The 18,756-nt window shown below is 49.5% G+C and overlaps 2 protein-coding genes across 6 annotated transcripts in view; one reads left to right on the forward strand and one right to left on the reverse strand.

Annotated features, from left to right (window-relative positions):
* CEPT1 (choline/ethanolamine phosphotransferase 1) overlaps positions 1-995 on the reverse strand; it is a 32,060-nt gene extending 31,065 nt beyond the window's left edge. Inside the window, exon 1 of one of the 4 annotated variants that reach the window (XM_065698668.1) lies at positions 800-995. The gene's annotated coding sequence lies outside the window, so the exon portion shown is untranslated. Of the gene's footprint in view, positions 1-174; positions 272-799 lie in introns of those variants that run through there. The other 3 variants (XM_065698664.1, XM_065698663.1, XM_065698662.1) reach the window with 3 other exon arrangements.
* DRAM2 (DNA damage regulated autophagy modulator 2) lies at positions 270-12,801 on the forward strand. Of its 2 annotated transcripts, XM_065698675.1 has the most exons (10): positions 270-301; positions 2,854-2,950; positions 4,430-4,544; positions 4,850-5,008; positions 5,625-5,692; positions 6,242-6,381; positions 7,374-7,551; positions 10,845-10,927; positions 11,590-11,682; positions 12,461-12,801. In XM_065698675.1, the coding sequence occupies exons 4-10, from the start codon at positions 4,878-4,880 to the stop codon at positions 12,566-12,568; spliced, it is 801 nt and encodes a 266-aa protein (XP_065554747.1). In that variant the 5' UTR covers positions 270-301; positions 2,854-2,950; positions 4,430-4,544; positions 4,850-4,877; the 3' UTR covers positions 12,569-12,801. The 2 variants fall into 2 exon arrangements, with proteins under 2 accessions (XP_065554747.1, XP_065554746.1); XM_065698674.1 differs by lacking the exon at positions 4,430-4,544.
* The last annotated feature ends 5,955 nt before the right edge of the window (positions 12,802-18,756 follow it).

Here is an 18,756-nt window from a genome sequence, read left to right on the forward strand (position 1 = left end):
CCGGCCCAGCCAGCAGCACAGGCCCAGGCTCGACCTCAAGGACCTCCCCCCGCACCCCACACAACAACCCCTGTCCGTGAGGGACCCCAGCGCGGCCGGCGGGAGCGCGCAGGGCCGGCAGGACGGGCCCGTCCCCGGTATCCCGCCCGCCACGGCGAAGAACCCACCATTTACCTCAGCCTCCCCGCACCGGGCGGCGGTTTTACGCCCCTTTTGCGACGGCCGGAAAGGAGGTAGGCGGGGGCCGCGGGGCGGGAGGGGCGGAGAGGGGCGGGGCGAGGACGGCGCGGGAGCGGCTGAGGTAAAGTGGGTGGGGGGAGGAGGGGGTGTCACCGTGCGCGGCATTCCCGGCATTCCCGGCATTCCCGGTATTCCCGGTCACACAGACACCTCCCGGTTCTCCCCTCAGCGACCCTCCGGTCTCCTTTCGCCTCCCCGTCACCCTCTCAAGGACCTCCCCGTGTCCCCCGGTCTCAGCCCTGGGAGCGCTCCGAGAGACCCTCAGTTACCTCAGGCGTCGTCCCCCCCGCCATCAGCCCTGGTGCCCTCCATCGCTCTCGCTGCTGCCCCCCCGATCGCCAACCACCATCGCTCTGCCCCATCGAGCCCTCAGGCCTCCCCCTTCCCCTCTCCATGTCCCTTTCCTGCCCAGCTCCTCTCAACCTGCGCTCCGGGCCGGTCCCTTCCCTGTCCCCTGTGCCCCGGGCACCTCCAGTCCCTCCTTATGACCTTGCAGGAACTTCAGTTCCCCAGCTGCAATGTTGGAAACCATCTCCCGTGCTCTGCTTCGGGTACGCACGGAGTTTGAGCTACTTCTCTTAGGTTAAACAGGTCTCACTGGCAAATAGCATGTGGTGGACACCGGGCTCCTCAGGCAGCCGCGGGGACAGGCTGCTGTCACCCTTGTGTGCCAGGTTTCCATGCATCCTTATGTCGTGCTGTCTTGTGCCTGGCTCTGCCTGGTTTGGTGCTGTGCCATTCTGCTGCTGAGTAACAGGGGCGTAGTGAGGGCTTGAAGATCCTCACTTCGACTCTGGAAGCTCTCCTCCGTATCCAAAAGATTTAACAGCAACTTTTTGGGTGTTTGTACCGAGAAAACACTCAAAATGAGTCATCTGTCCCTGGCCTGCAGTGGGAACAGCAAAGGTGACACATTTCCTACTTTATTACTTCCAGTAATGAAGATTAAACCACCTTTAACTGTTGTTTATCTGTTTAACCCTGCCACTAAATCGTGCAGATGAACACATTTAATCCCCATCCAACCTTCACGTTTACCTCGGAGTGCACACCACAGATTGCTTTGTCATTGTTCCTTCAGCAGTGGCTGGAGTGAGAAAAGAGTATCCCTTTGCGCAGCTTTTATCTCTGCCTGCGCTGCTGAGAGCAGGGAGCAGGCGGGTCGGCAATCAGGGTATCAGCAGCAATGTAGACATTTCCCTTTTCCCCACGCCCTTTAACCATCTTTTCAGCGTTATCATTCTCACTGACAGTAACTTTGTGCTGTTAATGGGCTTGGCCACCTCTCTGTAGTTTCCATTGCACATGCTCCAGCGTGTGCAGGATGCTGCTGCACACTTCCTGCATTTCAAAAAAACCTCAGACATGGTTAAAATCTGCTTCCTTGACTTCCTCTTGATGGTGGTTTGATAATGTCGATCTGTGATACTCAATCTGGGCCTTAAAAACGCCCTTAGGACACCAAAGTGTTGTGTTGCAAAGAGGGGCCAGGCACTGCTGTTGGCAAGGACCTTGTGACAAAACCAAGGAGGTTGAGTGTGTTTTCTGCCTCACTCTCGAAAACAATAGGACAGAATAAGGTGTTAATAATCATTTCAGGACCTTCCAACTGGCAAATCACAAGGCAGTTCCATCCTGCCTCCCTGGGATTTGGGATGCTTCCCTATGTGCCTGTGCTTGCCCAGAGCCCTGCAGTGACTCGATGTATCTGCGGCAGTGTGAATTTGGACAGCCTGGGGCAGATGGTGCCATAAATGTACCCGGTTCTTTGCAGAGACCAAAGCTTGTGTTTGGTACATAGTCTGCCCTCATGAGAGTGTGAAACAGACTTGATTTCACTGGGACAACTTAAACAGGAAGGAAGGTGATGGGAGAGGATAAGAATTTAGGGAAGATCTTGACAGAGCTAAGAAAAAATTTAGTAGAGAAAAATGTACAGAAGAGTTTTAAGTGCAGGGAGAGTGTGTCGGGGGGTTGTGTCTGTGAAAGTAAGAGGACCAGAGCTGCAGTTCTCTGACAGAGCCCAAACCAGCTCTAATCTTGGAGCTGGGGGGGGGCATGTACCAGCCTGCAGCTACAGTCACAGGGAGGAGCTGTGCCTCACCAGAGCTCTCAGGCTACAGCCAAAGCAACCTCACTGCTCTTTAACCTGACCACATGAAAACCACCATAACTTGTGTGCAGGCCTTAGCTCTGGGCTAAGTGACAGCTTGGGTCACAGAGGCGCTCAGTCTTGACTCAGTGAGGGCTTCCCTGCAGCAGGGCTTGCTCTGGAATAGACCTTGCCTGCATGGACACATCTATCTTGTAAAAAGAGCAATATCCAGGAGGGAAATTAGGAATAGCTGTTCTGCTTTACTTGAACGCTTTTCACTTCAAGTTAAATCTTTGTGTAGACAAGTCCTATAAATCAAAGTCTTAAGCCCTGTTTCTCTGCATTTCCACCATCCCACCACACGCCAGCTTCACTCCTTAAGCCACTTGGAATGCAGGAAAACACTCTGTCAGGCCAACATCTAACCCAAACAGCAGCAATGACTAAGAGAAGATGGAAAGGAGAAGAAATACAATAGAGTAAGAGGCATCCTGGTTATTGTCCTTTATATCTCAAAGATTTAGGAAAAAAAATGAAGCAAATGTGGAACTTCAGCAGAAAGATGACTTTGGATTCCCCCTGAGGCGACACTTCTTTCAATGCCCTTATTCTCAGGTATGTGGCATATTGTTTGGTTGTTTAGGTTGTTAATAGGGCACTATTAACATTTAAATGCTAAAGGAAAAGTACAGTCTAAGCATCAGACTGACTGCTTAGAGTTTTGAACTGCGTGCCTAGGCATGCAACATCTGCAGCAAAGAATGCTGAGCAAGATTTGCATTTCCTTTCCAAATTCCCAATTTATTCACGCAAGATTGTGGAGTTACATTCATTACTATTTTTACTGAATTACAGTCTCAAAATAAAACTCAGCATTAGAGGGCAAATGTTATGCTTAGGTAAAAATGAAAGCCTAAGAGTAAGAAAGCCAGCAACTAATTCTATCACTCCGTACATCTCCTGTTAGTCTTGGTGCTTCCTATCTCTTTCTTCCTTTTCTCTTGCTCCTTTCTCTGTCTCTCACACCTCAGGCAGTGCCCACCTCCTGAAGCCTCTCAGTGCTGCACTCCTTGTTCTGTCACAATATCATTTTGCTTTTCTCACAAACTGTTTGATCTTGGCTTGGATGACCTTGGATCTGCAGTCTTTGTTATTTGCTCTTCCCCTTTGTCCTATTTTATATTCCATTTACAGTCTCCAGAATCAACTGTGCTTAAACACCTTCTGCACTATTCTCCCCAGTGTCAGTGTCGGGGAATGCCACCAGTAAAATGGCATAAAACACAAGAAGAAAAGCCTGAGGTGGGATCTTATCAGCGTGGGAGGATCTCATCTCCCTACCTGAAGGGAGGGTGCAAAGCAGACAGAGCCAGGCTCTTCTCAGTGGTGCCCAGTGCCAGGACCAGCAGCAGTGGGCACAGATGGAAGCACAGGAAGTTGTGTCTGATCATCAGGACACACTTTTTCATTGTGAGGATGGCTGGGCACTGGCCCAGCTTGCCCAGAGAGGCTGTGCCATCTCCATCCTTGGGAGATACTCCAAAGCTGTGCTGCACAACTGGCTCTGGGTGGCCCTCCTTGAGCAGGGAGTTGGACAAGATGACCTCCAGAGGCCCTGTCCCACCTCAGCTGTTCTGGGGTTCTGAAATCAGCTCTGTTTAACTTTGTATTTGAAGCCAATAGTAAATTACTTCCCTGTAGCAGCAGGAGCAGAGAGGAGTCACAGCTCTCTCTGTATGAGCTCACCAGGGTGACACAGCTGCACATTATTCCTCTGAGAGAACTGGAGGTGTAGACACAAAATAGCTGTCAGGCTGGGACTCATGGAAGTGCTCTAGTACAGAGCCATTTCACTCCACTGGAAATGCACCTTTTCCTCCCACCTGTAGAAACACAGGTGTAGCTGCTATACTGCCACCAGGAGTAAGTAGGCCTTGGGTTTTAAGGTTGTGCCTGGTAGCACTCAGCTCATAGATAATCCATGAGCTTATTGCAGTGATGCTTATAACAGATGTTGAGTCACACGGAACGACAGGGAGTGACTGAGTGCAGATATTAAAGTAATTTTAGGTCATTTCCTCTACGTCTGCCCAGTTCGTTGTTAATAGAAGTTGGAGGCACTACAACAACCACTATCAGTTCAACTGTCACTACTGGGACATGTTCTCCATCAGCCCCACTAATTCTACCATGGTGTTATGACATAAAGGTAAGAAGAAAATAGAGTCAGTTATTCACAATGACTCACTTGACCTTATTCTGGCAGCAACAAATGCTGAGACACACAGTAAAGTGACAGTCCTAGTTTCTTTTCTCATACTCTTCTAAGATTTTCAGAATTAACATTTCCAGATGTTATTTATGATTGTTTATGTGTGTGAAGTCAAATGTTCACTCTGTGTTTGCAGGCCAGGACTGAGAGCAACATCAACTTGCTGTACTTGAAGCATTTGCCTCAAGAACAGCAAAAGCTTTGAGAAATCTTAGTAAACTTTTGGATTTGATTCTTCACAGTGCTCAGAGTTAAGACACCAGTGTTGAAATGTGGTGGTTTCAGCAAGGCCTCTCGTTCTTGCCCATGGCTTTGGTTGTGTGGTCAGCTGCATCTTTTGTGTTCTCATACATTACTGCAATCATCCTACACCACGTGGACCCTTTGGTGCCCTACATTAGGTCAGTAACATTCATCCTGTGTTACAGTATTGACTATCTCAATCTTTCCCCAACTCTGAACAGCAGTTCTTACCTGACTGCTCCAGTTCTAAAGCTAGTGGCTGTTAATAGTTATTTGTGTGTAACTCTGTTTTGGTGCAGAATACTAACCTTTAAGCTGTGGCTCTGTAAACATAGCCTTAAAATGATGACGAACAAGAAAACAGGGGTGCATCTCCAGCTCTCTGTTCAAAGCATCTTGCTGTTGCACCAGTAAACCTGTACTAAGATATGTATTCCCAGCTGCATTGCATCAAAGCTGTACATTTAACCGTAGTTTTAATCTTTCACTTTTCCAGAGTCTTAATTTCCCCAGTTTTAATACTCTTCATTCACCTTTTATGGAATGGAGATCAATATAAAAGGGATAGCTACACCAAGTATGTTCATTCCTTGTTCTAAGTGTAGCATGTTTTCACCATGCTTATTTCTGCAGCTCTGGAAACTAATGAAGTATAGTTTGAACAATGAAAAATTGAATGAAAAAAGGATTTTTTTTCCCATAAACCTCTTTCTTAGACTGAAATAAGTATCTTTGGTATAGATAGATACATGTCATTCCATTTATCTCTTCCAGTGACACGGGGACAACACCACCTGAGAGATGCTTATTTGGGATCATGTTAAATATTTCGGCTTTCTTGGGTGAGTACAGAAAGCTGCCTTGGGTGAACTGCAACAGTTGTGGAGTGCACAGAGCTTTAAACCACTTCCTTTCCTTACTCAGATCATTAAACAGCCCATAATTCACAGTCAAAACCTGAATTCTAAGCAATTAATCTTCATTCTCTTCAGATTCAGAGGGGAAGTGTTTGTCAGGGATGTTACCCACATCCAGCATGGCAACTGCAGAGTCCAGAAGGCTAAAAGTGCACTTAAAATCCCAACAGAGTAGTAAAAGAAATAGAAATCCAAATCCAAGGCAGTCACCTTGTGCTGTGATTGCAGAGAAAGGAAAGAACAACCTGGTATGTCTTTTAAATGAAAGAGAACAGAAAAATGCAGTAAGTTGACCTGTTTGGCATGATATTATTTCAGTTTTACCTTCCAGATTCCCAGCTTTCCCATTTCAGGCTACTGTAAGACAGTCTGCATTATAAATAGCTGCCTCTGTCACTCAGCATCTTCCCAGTTCAAACAGGACAATCTGTTCCTCAGATGAATATCTCACTGGTCTGGGTTCTTTGTTAACAGGTATGGCTACCATGTATGTCCGCTACAAACAAGTTCATGCTTTGAATCCAGAAAGATCCAGGATCCTGAGGCTTAACAAGATTGGCCTCACTCTAGGCCTGATGAGCTGCTTTGGACTTTGCATTATTGCAAATTTCCAGGTTGGTGCTTTGCCTGCAGTGTTCTGGGGCAAACCTGGTTTATGTCAAATTCCCTCCAGAAAACTGCTAGAAACCCCCAAGGTTTGGTTTATGATTTCTTACTTATTTGCTTTATCCACTGGGACATTTCAAAACCCCACAGGTTTGGCAGAAGGCAAACACCTTGGGTCTCCTTATAGGAGCTTTGAAAGTTCCAGATTCAAAGGCCACAACTATAGCATATATATTGCCTCAAGAGAATCAGGTATCAAATAGTAAAAACTCGTTACAACTGGAAGTAAAACAAGTGAAACAAACCCACCCAACCTCACCAGCAGTCCAGCCCTGAAAAATCCACCCCTTTAGGTGTATTTTCCTTCAAATTTGTGCAATGAAGGTCACTGCAGTGGCAGCCCCCTTCTGAATTTCTCCATCCCAGTGTCCCTTACTTTATTTTTCTCCCCAGTACTTCCCACCTCCTCCTCCAAAACATAATCTGATATTCACACACCAGCAGCAGGGCCACATTCTGCATCGTTGGCTGTTACATGCAGGGAAGTTGTACAGTTGCCAGCCTCATTTCCTTAATCACCTGCTGGATTTGGGGGCTCTGTAGTGGTGCCTTTAGCTTGCTCTCCTGCTGGATTAGGGCCAGCAAAAAGCAAAGAGGAAAACCTCCTGGAAAGCTCCACCTTTTTCCCTTCTTTTTCCCCTAGCACAGCTCTCCAAGTGCTTCAGCAGTCCATGCAGCTCTTATAACTGCCCATAGTTAAGATGACCTGTAACTTAGCCCCAAGAGCTTAAGTACAGAGGGCTGCAGGTGCTGGCTTCCAGCTGACTTTGTACAGGGTTTCCAAGAAAAATCCCCTAAATAACAGCGTGCTCCAGAACTGCTTAGGTTGGGCTGTGAGAAAGTAATGGAGAGGGTGGAATGCCAGAGGTTTGCAGGGGAAAGACTTCTCAGAGTCTAAAACGAAAGCAGGTTCTGTATAAGCAGTGCTTTCCTTCCCTAGAAGTGTGTTCTGTACTACATCCACGTGGTTGGAGCCTGCCTGACATTTGGAGTAGGGGCCATTTACATGCTGGTTCAAACCATCCTGTCCTACCTGATGCAGCCAGAGCTTCACAGCAAAGACATCTTCTGGATCCGTCTGACTGTGTCACTCTGGTGCTGGTCAAGCATCGTGAGCAGTATCCTTTACTGTGCTGCAAAGCAGCCTTTACAGATGACAGTGTTTGCACCTACATGAATTTTACCTTCCAACAGGGAAGGCTGGGCCACAGAAGGCCTGCTCTCTTCACACATACAGCTTGTACCACACTACCTGTTCATTGTCTGGGAACTTTAGGAACGGAACCATCAGGTTAAGCCCACAAGTGAGACTGGATAGCAAGAATAGGTAAGAGGGGTGGTTACCACCCTTCCTTCTTTCCTTCTGCACACCATAAACTCTCATTTTTGCCATTTTCAGTCTATCACAGAGGTTTACCTGCAGATTATGACATGGGGAGAAAGGGAAGTGGTCTGAAGAGATAAGTGGTTTTAATGGGGGAGAAGGGGAGGAAGCCAGGTAGGAAATAAAAGTGCCTGTTCCCTGGTGACAGGGATGCAGCAACTTTTATAGTTGAATACCACTAAAAGAGAAGTACAGATGTAGCATAAGAGAACATACACTATCCTGGCCACACGCAGCAGTGCTGCAGTGCCAGCTGGCTCCCAGAGCAGTGCTGGCATTTGTCAGAGAGACAGTTCAGGAGCATATTGGCAAGGTTGATCCAGAAGATATATTTCACCTCTCATCTCCTCCCCTGCCCATCCTACAGTTTGAAAGACACGATGTTTCTGACTGGCATTCCCTACAACCTTCCCTCAGCTCTGGAATCCACCATCTCCCTTAACTTTAAATTCAGAGCACGGAAGGGAGCTGTGGGTTTTACAGAAACATGGGCAAAACCCTGCAGAAGCAGAAGCCCTTTTCTTGGCCAGAATCATTTAACCATCAGGGCACTGAACCTCTTCAGTTCCTCTTCTCATCCCGATGGACCTAAACATTCTAGTTTGAAAGTTAGGACTCAGTTTTCTGTCAAACAGGACAACACTAAAGCTTTCAAATTCACATCCCAAAGACAGTAACTCAGTGCAGAAGTCACTTAAATGCTGCCCTTTCTGCAGCTGAATCAAGGCCACTGGTTTAATCCAATTCCACTTATTTCCCAGGCTGGCAGCCAAAACTAACACTAAACCATATGGTCCATTTCCTAGTGATGGATCATCTCACTGGGCTTCCATTCCTGCTAATCCAAGATTATACAGCCTGAACTAGTCAGATGAGAGGCAATAGTGAGGCACAGGCTGGTTAGCTTTAGAAGCAAGAAGGGCCCTTATGAGCTGAGGAGGCTTGAGACAGAGCAAGGAATCAGCTGCGAGATGGAGAACTGCCATCCCAAGCAAAAATTTCTGGTGCTAGAAAAGAACAAGATTGTCAGCTTTGAAATACCAGGAGCCAGACACGACTGCAGAGAGTGGAATGGAACAATATGATTGCTGCAAGATAAGAGCCTTTTACAGATGCCCCAAACCTACAAACCCCAAATCTATAGAGGTTTTCTGAACTGGTGTGGTCTAACCAAAATGAGAGGGAAGTAAAGCTGTAGAAATAATTATATGTTCATAGAAAGTATGGAAGGGGAAGAAAAGGGAAGTTGTCAGAGTATCTTCTACATTAACAGTTCATAATGTAATAAGGGACATGTGGTAACAGAGAGAAGTCTGTAGCCATGGGTGAAATAGTTGTAACTGGTACTGGAAGACAAAAGGAAACGTACATCTTGTACCAGCACCAGTGTGGCAGCAGGGCCAGGGCAGGGATTTTGCCCCTGCACTGAGCACTGGTGAGGCCACAGCTCGAATCCTGTGTTCAGTTCTGGGCCCCTCACTCCAAGAGAGACATTGAGGTGATGGAGCGGGGCCAGAGAAGGGCACTGGAGCTGGTGCAGGGCCTGGAGCCCAAGCGTGATGGGTAACGGATGAGGGACCTGGGGGGTTCAGTCTGGAGAAGAGAAGGCTCAGGGGGACCTGATCACTCCCTACAAGTGCCTGACAGGAGGATGGAGCCAGGAGGGGCTGGGCTCTGCTCCCAAGGAACAAGGGATGGGAGAAGAGGAAACGGCCTCAAGCTGCACCAGGGCAGGTTTAGATGGAGTTGAGGAACAATTTGTTCACTGAAAGGGTTGTCAAGCACTGGAACAGGCTGTTGAGGGAAGTGGTAGAATCACTGTCCATGAAGGGATTTAAAAGATTTAGTGCTTTGGGACATGGTGGCCTTGACAGTGATGGGGGAACAGTTGGACTTGATCATCTTGAAGATGATTTCCAACCTAAATGATTCCATAAAATAGTCCTGATCCTCTGGAGTGAAGCAGCAGAATGGCCAGCACAGAAGGAGCAATGCAGTCAGTTGCCTCCTGTGATGAGGGGAGGATGGGAGCCAGTTATTTGTGTACCAGGCTGATTGAACTCTTTCAGTTGCAGCAGTGACTCAGGCAGGTAACTAACAGCTACTAAAGGTGTACATTTGAATTAGCAGGGAATCGGGTATCTTGCATTCAGGTTGGTAACCAGAGCTCCCTGGATCACTCATCCATTTTTAAAGCTTTGGAAGTCTAAAGCCCTGTTTGTGTCAGGAAGTTCAGCCTTGTTCACCACCAGAATTAACCTTCCACAGCAGGAGGCTCTTGATGCTTAATCTCATTCATGATTGAAGAAAATAATAGCTTAATTCTATGAGAATCAGATGTTCTATAACTGAATGCACCAGGTTTCATTAGTGAAGGAAGGTAAGCTGATGTAGCTCACCTTCCCTCTGTAAGATAATGGAAAAGTGGCATCTCTAGAGAGAGCCCAGGGCTCTGATTAAGTGAGGAATCCTTGTCATGGGGGGGTTTTCCTTGTCTGTGGAACCAAAGCAGTTATCAAACCTTGAGTGAACCAAGAGGCAAACAGAAAAGCTGATAACCCTCTCTGCTGAAGTGATGCAGTGCTCCCAAATACCAGGAATTCCAGGTGGCTGAGAAGCCGAAAAGCAATCACAGAAAGAGGCACTCTTAACCTGGAAAATACCTCTGAAACTAAACCAAAATACCAAGTATTCACATTTGATCATCATTTAAGTGCTTTCATAAGGATGCTGTGTGTGACCAAGGAGGTGAAACAAGATACAGAGAACAAAGGTAATGAGTTTAGACTAGAATGAACCTTTTCATGCAACAGGAGGTTAGTTGGAACAACCTGCAAGTGGAAGGGGATGGATGATGTGAAACAGTTCCCGGCACCATTCTCTTCATTATCCTCTGGAGACCTCATGAAAAACATGCTGGAATCTCCTTCCAGTCTCAGCCTCAACCTGACGCTATCCAGAGCAGAGTCGGAAATGTCTCATTGCTCATTCTTGGCCTTGAATCTTCCTTAACATGTTTCTCCACAGTGTTTGTTTCCTCAGTTGTCTTATACAGTGGCCTGTATGGAACAAATCTTGTGCAGAAGTTGCACTGGGACCCACAGGAAAAAGTAAGTGATTGAGTGGAGAAACTAAAGCCAGAACAAAATCCCACTCAATTTTCAGATGCATTGGGGCATTTACTGCAGTTGTGTTCAGCCATGCTGGGGTGAGGCAGAGCTCCTGCTGCTGCCTGGTGGAGTCAGGAGGTGAAGATGGCCACAGGGCACTGCCATTGAAGTGGGAAGTGCTGGGCAGAGAGAGATCCTGAGTGTGACAGAGATCTTGTGGGTCTTCACAGCTCTGCTGGTCTCTCTGACCCTCCTTATCCTCTCCAAGCACTGCTGGAGGTCCAGCACTAACTGCAGGCTGGTTCTGAGGGCTTTTCCCAGCCCTCCCTTTGTTTAAAGCATAAGCAGCCTCTCAGAAACCTGTGGACAACCAAAAGAGAGCCTTGAACCTCACCTTTATAACGAGGTTTTGCATTGGTTATGCTCTGCATTGAGCCTGCAGGTTTGAGCAGATTCCCAGTGGGGCCATCCCAGCTGTGCGGAGCAGCCATTTCCTGCTCATTCTCTTTCTTCTACTCCAGGCTCTGGACACACCAAATTTTGCTCTCCAAAGGGAGCAGTTGTGGTTGTGGGATATTGTATGTGGGAGCCTTCTTTGTGCCACTGCAAGTTCAAGAGGAGGTTTTCACACTGATTTTTTTCCTCCTCCTGCTATCACACAGGGCTACACAGCTCACATCATCAGCACTGTTTCAGAGTGGTCGTTGGCATTCTCCTTCCTCAGCTTTTTCCTCACCTATATTCGAGACTTCCAGGTAAAACAAAGTTCTCGTTACATGCTCTGGTTCTCCAAGTTCTGAACAGTCCAACATGATGCAAGACTTGTTTGGGTTGGAAGGGACCTTAAAGCTCCTCCAGCTCCAACCCCTGCCATGGGCAGGGACCCCTTCCACTGGAGCAGCTTGCTCCAAGCCCCTGTGTCCAACCTGGCCTTGAACACTGCCAGGGATGGGGCAGCCACAGCTTCTCTGGGCACCCTGTGCCAGCGCCTCAGCACACTCATGGGGAAGAGCTTCTGCCTAAGAGCTCAGCTCAGTCTCCCCTCGGGCAGGTTCAAGCCATTCCCCTTGGCCTGTCCCTACAGGCCCTTGTCCCAAGCCCCTCTCCAGGTTTCCTGCAGCCCCTTTAGGCACTGGAGCTGCTCTCAGGTCTCCCCTTCAGGAGCCTTCTCTTCTCCAGGCTGCCCCAGCCCAGCTCTCTCAGCCTGGCTCCAGAGCAGAGCTGCTCCAGCCCTCGCAGCATCTCCATGGTCCTCTCTGCCCTCTCTCCAGCAGCTCCACATCCCTCTTGTGCTGCTGCCCCAGAGCTGGATCAGGACTGCAGGGGGGGATCTCCCCAGAGTGCAGCAGAGGCGCAGGATCCCCTCCCTGCCCTGCTGCTCACGCTCTCAGGGTGCACCCAGCACACGAGCTCTGGAGCTCGTAGCTCTGGAGCTGATCTGCATTTTGGTGTTCCCTGGGTGCTGCAGCAGCCCCGTCCATGTGCCCAGGCAGGGGCAGAGCCAACTTGGATCCTTTCCTTTCTCCTGTACAGAAAATCTCCCTGCGCGCAGCCGTGAGCCTGCACGGACAAACCCTTCACAACCCCCCACCAAGCTTTGTGACCGAGGAGCAGGCACTGCTGGTAGCAGGGAGCATCTAATGAAGGTGAAGAGACCATGTTCTCTGCAGAACTCAGGAATTCCATAGCAATAACACTTGCTGTTTCTAAGCACTTATTTTACATAAAACCACATGAAGGGATTGCGTTGCACTTGACAGAAGGGGTTTTGCCAGGAACCCCACAGCAATGCACGTGTTAGCAGTATTGTGACCGAGCCTGTAACATTTCTGCACATGCCAATGTCATGGAAGAATTAAATGAAGGTTATTAAAGAGCTGTCTCCTCATCGCCTCCACCATACCCAGCCCGACCTCCCTCAGCCCTGTGCCTCCTCTCTCCAGCATTCCTCTGGCCAAGTCTCTTTGGATGGGCTCTTGTCCTCCCATGCCCACAGCTCCCTCATGTGCATGACCTGCACACCAGGCAGGAGCAGGACAGACCCCAGAGCCACCTCCTTTGAGCAGCCCACAAGGAGATCTGCCTTCACACCATGCCTTGCTCACAGGAGGCCTGACCAGCTCTCCGGTTGCCGGAAGGGCAGCCATGTGTTTGCTCCTCAAGAGGAGCCCCTTGAGGATAAGGGATAAGGATAAGGAAAGGTGATATGCCAGAAACTGGGACAGGAACCTTTCTTCTTTATTTGGCTGGGTCAGTATAGCTGAGGCAATAATCCAGCTGGTGGCATGGGTTTGTGGTGCTGGCATGAGGGGAAGTGGGACTGAGCAGTCAGTTTTGGGGGAGAAGGTGGTGACTTCTCCAGCAGTGATGACTGCTTCTTTTAGCAGCAGCATGGATTTGGTCCAGTTTATGCTGTAGTTGCTCAGTCATTTTAAACTCCAGTCAAACAAATAGAGGAACAGCATGCCTCTTCTCCCTTTCACCCAACTTCTGTTTCCAAATGTTGTTCCCTTTTGTCGTCTCCTTTGAAAAGCTGCGTTTCGGGTTTCCTGGATTCTTAGATTTCAAAGTAGTGGCTGTTTGACTTCTGCAAAGAATCTTCACTGGCTAATTCCAGCATCAGGCATGAGCTCTACTGGTGTCGAGCGCATCTTCTGAAGTCATCTAACAGTGGTTTTAATGAGTATAAGATGTTCCCAGCCCTTTTTCATCCTTGGTTTTAAGAGCACATGCTTTATTTAGCTGATAGTTTAGGTGTTAGTTTCTCTTCAGTTGATCTTGCTTTTGTCTTCTGTCTTAAGGAGCCCTTTGGGGTTGAATCTTCTCTTTATGTAGAATTGAAGTTAAGCCTCATTATAGGAATCTCATGTTGCAGGAGCCTGTGAAAGCTGCTCCAAGGCCAAGCCATGCTGAATTCCTCCTTCCCCTCTTCCTGGGAACTGCTGGAGCTGAGGGACAGGTCCACCAGGAGCCCACGTGCAGCGTCCCAGCTGCATAGCTCTAGGCAGAGCCACACTCGCAGCTGTATCACATCCACTTGAGCACGGACTCATCAGGCACAGAGCATCACACACATCCCTGTAGCCCTGACATCCCCAGTGCTCCCCGAGACAGCCTCCAACCCAAGAGCCAACTGCTCACTCCTCTGGCCACTTCCTCTGGTGTCAGCTCATGGACCTGCTTCAGAGGTTGAGCTCCACACGGGCAGCGCTCAGCACCCTGGGCACGTGCCAGGGTGTCCATGAGGAGTGCGTGTACAGGGACAACCCTCCGCACAACTCGTAGCATCTCAAGAAGGCTCCAGCATACCCTGTTGGCTCACAGGGCTTTTCCCTTCTTCCCTTTGATGCCACCCCAAAACCCACCCCAGTGCTCCCCCAGCAGCTCAGCACCATTTGCTGGGTTTCTTCCTCATTTGTAGATGCACAGAAGTTCAACCTCAGAGCATCAAACTCTGTTTAACAACCCCCTCAATGCTGAGGAGAAGCCTCTTCCTCCCCTCTCCATCCTTCACCAGGAACAACTCCACGCTCCTCAGCAACTGCTCCAGAGCTACATAACCCTACTGAATCACTGCCTTGTTCTCCTCCTTGGTCGCACACAGAAGCATCCCGAGGGCTGGGCCAGGTTCCCCCTTCTGCTGCACACCTTTGATGGGCAGCTCCCTGCAGGGAGCTGGGCACAGCCGGGCTCTGCTGGCTGAGGACTCAAGCAGTTGACCCAAGGAGCTGCCCCCTTCCCTGCCACAGGACTTACAGGCCACCAAGGCCATTCATAAACCTTCATTGCCCTGAGCAGCCTCACCTGGGACCTCCTCACGCACTCCCTGCCAATGGCCCAGGACCAGCCATGAGCACCCTCCAGCTCTGTCCCAGCTTTACGTTGTTCTACCATGGACAGCTCCGCTCTGTCAGGTTGCATCACGCTTCAACCCCCCTTGTCTAGTGTGAGCAGTGGAGTACACAGCGGGATGGATCTCCACCCAAAGCCAAATGGGAGCTGCCAGCCTGGATGGGAGGGAATATGTGGAAGAAAGATGGGAAGGGAAATGCCAACAGAGAACGTGGCAAGTACCAAGCGGTGCCTTGAGAGGCTGGGGCAGGAGTGTGCAGTGTTACACAGGGGAGCTGTTCCAGCTGACACGAAACAAGGTCTCAGTGGTTTGATTGGGGGGTTATCATTATTTAATGAAGAAGTGTTAGCAAATGAGGGCAACGTCGACTCAAAAGGGAGAATTAACAGGGCTGGCCCAAGGGCAGCGTGTCTGCAACTCACTGAGCCTGTCCAGAGAGCAACCACATCAAACCTGGCACAGAAAGACTTGGAGGGGATGGAGAAAAGCAGCCTTGGACAACCGTAACTTGCATCTGAGTGAGCAGATGATGGACAACAGATTAGGAGGAATTCTGCCAGAAGAATTCTGGGATCAAGGTGCAGAACAAGTCCGCAAAGTTCCCATCCTGCCGTCACAGGTTGCTGACAGATCCATCTGGAATGGAGACGTTGGTAGGAAGTTGCAGAGCAAAGTGATGAAAAGGAATGGGTTTATGAATGAGCAGGAGGACACTCTCCTGTTCAAACAGGAACCCAAAAGATGCAAGAGCTGGAGTAAGTTCTCACTGAGAACTGCTGTAGTACCAGAGGACAGGAGAGTGGCAAATTCAGTGGTTTGAAGCATTCTCATCAGGTGGAGCCACACGAGCAGCACTTCCTTGTCCACACCAATGAAAATAGGTGGAAACTGTGGTAGAACCATGGAGCACGCAGGAAGAGGTTGCGACATTGCAGCAACAATGCAGTCAATTGCAGTGGGAGATCTCTTGGAGATGCTGGAGATGAAACCCCTCTCTCATGAGCACAGGCAGGTACCAAGGGAGGCGGCCGTGTGGCCTGGCTGGAAGGCACCAAGATGCTGGTATCCAGGTGGTGCCTATTGCTGTGTGCTGGGACCTGGGGGATGCCACCAGCTTCTAAACCCTCCTCACACCTCCCGGGGGGATTTTGGCCACTGCACAGGGGCTTTGACACCACCTTTCCATGCCCTTTAGGAGCTGACACATTGATCTCTTTGCCCATCCTTCCTCACTTGTGTGGGCCATCTGGATTTACTTACTGTCCTTTCTCTTATGTGGGTGCCTCATGACTCCAGCTCCATCTGCCCACCATCACCTCTTCAAGGCCTGAGATTTCATTTTGATCTCGTCTTCGTTTATTGTGTCATGAGCTGGAGATCCTCAGCACCTGCAAACACATCCTGGGGATTTCCTCAATGGGAGGCAGAAGCCTCGGATACTCCTCTTGGAGCTGGTCCTCTTCAACATTTCACATTCAGAAATCCAGGCTGGTTTGGGTTGGAAGGGACCCAAAAGCTCATCCAGCTCCAACCCCTGCCACGGGCAGGGACCCCTTCCACTGGAGCAGCTTGCTCCAAGCCCCTGTGTCCAACCTGGCCTTGAACACTGCCAGGGATGGGGCAGCCACAGCTTCTCTGGGCACCCTGTGCCAGTGTTCCAGGAGCCTCATAATGAAGAGCTTCCTCCTAATATCTCATCAAACTCTTCCCTTTTCCAGTTGGAAGCTGTTTCTCCTCCTCCCATCCCTACAGGCCCTTGTCCAAAGCCCCTCTCCAGGTTTCCTGGAGCCCCTTTAGGCACTGGAGCTGCTCTAAGGTCTCCCCTTCAGGAGCCTTCTCATCTCCAGGCTGACGCAGCCCAGCTCTCTCAGCCTGGCTCCAGAGCAGAGCTGTTCATTTCTGTGATCATTTTGTCTTTGCACTCTTCTACGCATCCACTCTGTCGCCATCATTGACCTCCTTCCCCATGTTGGTCTCTGTGGAGAGACAATGATGGGCTGGATGGATCTTCAGACTAACCCAGCACTGACTACTTTGGCTTTCATGCCTTGCTATTGAAAGCAGTGCCACCTCCCTTTCCATTGCCAGAAGCCTTCTTCAGACTGCACTGCAGCTGCTTGATACCTCCCAGATCCACAAGAGGACACTTAGGGCTTTGCCCAATTCAGCCTTGGTTGATGCTCCCGCTGCCAACTGCGCCACTGGAAATGGGTCACACTTTGTCCACCCAAATCATGGCAGTGTAGAACACTCAGGGTAAGATCCACATGCTCCAAAACAGGCTGAAAGCTGAGCCTGCACATCCCCGATGACAAGTATCTGCAGATGCTTCTGGTCTTTGTGCACAGCTCCACTCACAGCAGCTACCTGCAGCACTGGACGCGACGGGCGCCAGGGTATGCAGCTGCCAGGATCACCATCTTTGGAGGCATCCAAAAGCCGCATAGATGTGGTGCTTGGGGACACGGGTTAGGGGTGGCTTCACAGTTGGACTCGAGCTTAAGGGTCTTTTCCAACCTAAATGGTTCTGTGGTTCTGTAAATGGCTGGGGCAGCCCTCTGTGAAGATCGGTGTCCTACAGAAATGCCATTGCTGCGGTGTGTTCTCCTCTAGCTGGAAAGTAACACATGGATAGCTCTGGCCAGATACTCCCAAGTCACCGCGTTGGCCTGATGGGGATCATCATTGCTTCCTGATCCGTTCTGCCCAGCACTCACTGGCACCTCTGCTCTTTCAAACCAGGAATCCCAAAATGGTCTCCCACTGATTCTTCCCAAATATTTCCTTGGAAGTAAGTTTGAATTCACAGCCTAACTCTATGGATTCCATACTGCAAGCCATGGCGTGTATCTGCAATGCCTTCCACCAGCTAAGCTGCACATAGGCATGGTTGCCAATGCCTTTCACTCCTGGGGCTGCTGGCAGCATTCCCAGCACTCCAGCTTTTCTGTCACAAAGTGCCAATGGATCACAGGAGTTGAAGGATAAGCAGTGCAGGGAAACAAAACCTGTGCTACAGATGATGTGTCCGGAGGAGGAGCAGGTCTAACAACCTGCAGCATCCTTGGCTGGTGCCAGTCCCTTCATTCCTGCTGTTGGCACAACCTTCCCACAGCAAGGGGCTTCTCTTGGCTCTCAGTGATGCTTTCAACTCTGCATTGATGTTGTGCCAAGAAAGACATCTCTTCCACAGATGGCTTGGTTTTATCTTGCTCAATCCCATCAAGGGTTTCCCATTACCAGGAACCAGCCCATTCACTTTCTTCCTCCAAATCCCACTGGGCACATTTCTTCAGAACCTTGAGGTGAGGATCTTCCTACAGGATCTTCCCCTTGTCTCTAGAGAAAACTCAGGCTCATGGATCACTCTGTGAGCGTAAAAGAGGTTCTAGAAGAGAGGCGGTGGTGTGTCATGGAACATCCAACGTGGAATCTTCCCAGCAAAAGGAGAGGGTAAGCAAACTCGGATTCATTGATTTACTTGGAGATCATTGGAAAACAGAAGGAAGACTTTGTTAGAAGACAGGACAGGGGAGTGATGGAGGTTGGAAGAGCATCACAACAGGGGACTGCAGCACAAGACATGAGACTGCTTCTACCTCCTGATTGCCACCCCGCTGTGTTGGATCCAGCTGGGATGGAGCCGATGTTCTTCCGAGCAGCTCATGGGGTGGTTTGGATGTGTGAGGGTGACTGTTGGGAACACATCAGCAGTGTTCTGGTGCTTTGGCTGTTGCTGAACAGCGCTTGCACGCCATCAAGACCTTCCCTCCCAGCAAGCAGGCTGGGGATGGACAAGAATTTGGAAATGGATGTTCCGTACAACATCATGCTCAGCAAATCAAAGCTTAATGAATGGAGGAGGATGCAGGGACATTGATGCTTACAGTACCTGTCTTCCCATGTAAACGTTATGCACACAGAGACCCAGGAAATGGTGCAACATCTGCCTGCTGCCAGGACCCGCTCATTAAAT

The sequence above is a fragment of the Lathamus discolor genome, chromosome 19 (genome assembly GCF_037157495.1).
Source record: "Lathamus discolor isolate bLatDis1 chromosome 19, bLatDis1.hap1, whole genome shotgun sequence".
Classification (NCBI taxonomy): Eukaryota; Metazoa; Chordata; class Aves; order Psittaciformes; family Psittacidae; genus Lathamus; species Lathamus discolor.

What these genes read in the sequence shown, in the direction of transcription:
- DRAM2 (XM_065698675.1), top strand. Translation starts at nt 4,878, where the DNA reads ATGTGGTGGTTTCAGCAAGGCCTCTCGTTCTTGCCCATGGCTTTGGTT. An exon ending in AAATATTTCGGCTTTCTTGG is followed by an intron (nt 5,693 to 6,241) that starts GTGAGTACAGAA and finishes CTTTGTTAACAG; the next exon opens with GTATGGCTACCATGTATGTC. An exon ending in CCTATATTCGAGACTTCCAG is followed by an intron (nt 11,683 to 12,460) that starts GTAAAACAAAGT and finishes TCTCCTGTACAG; the next exon opens with AAAATCTCCCTGCGCGCAGC.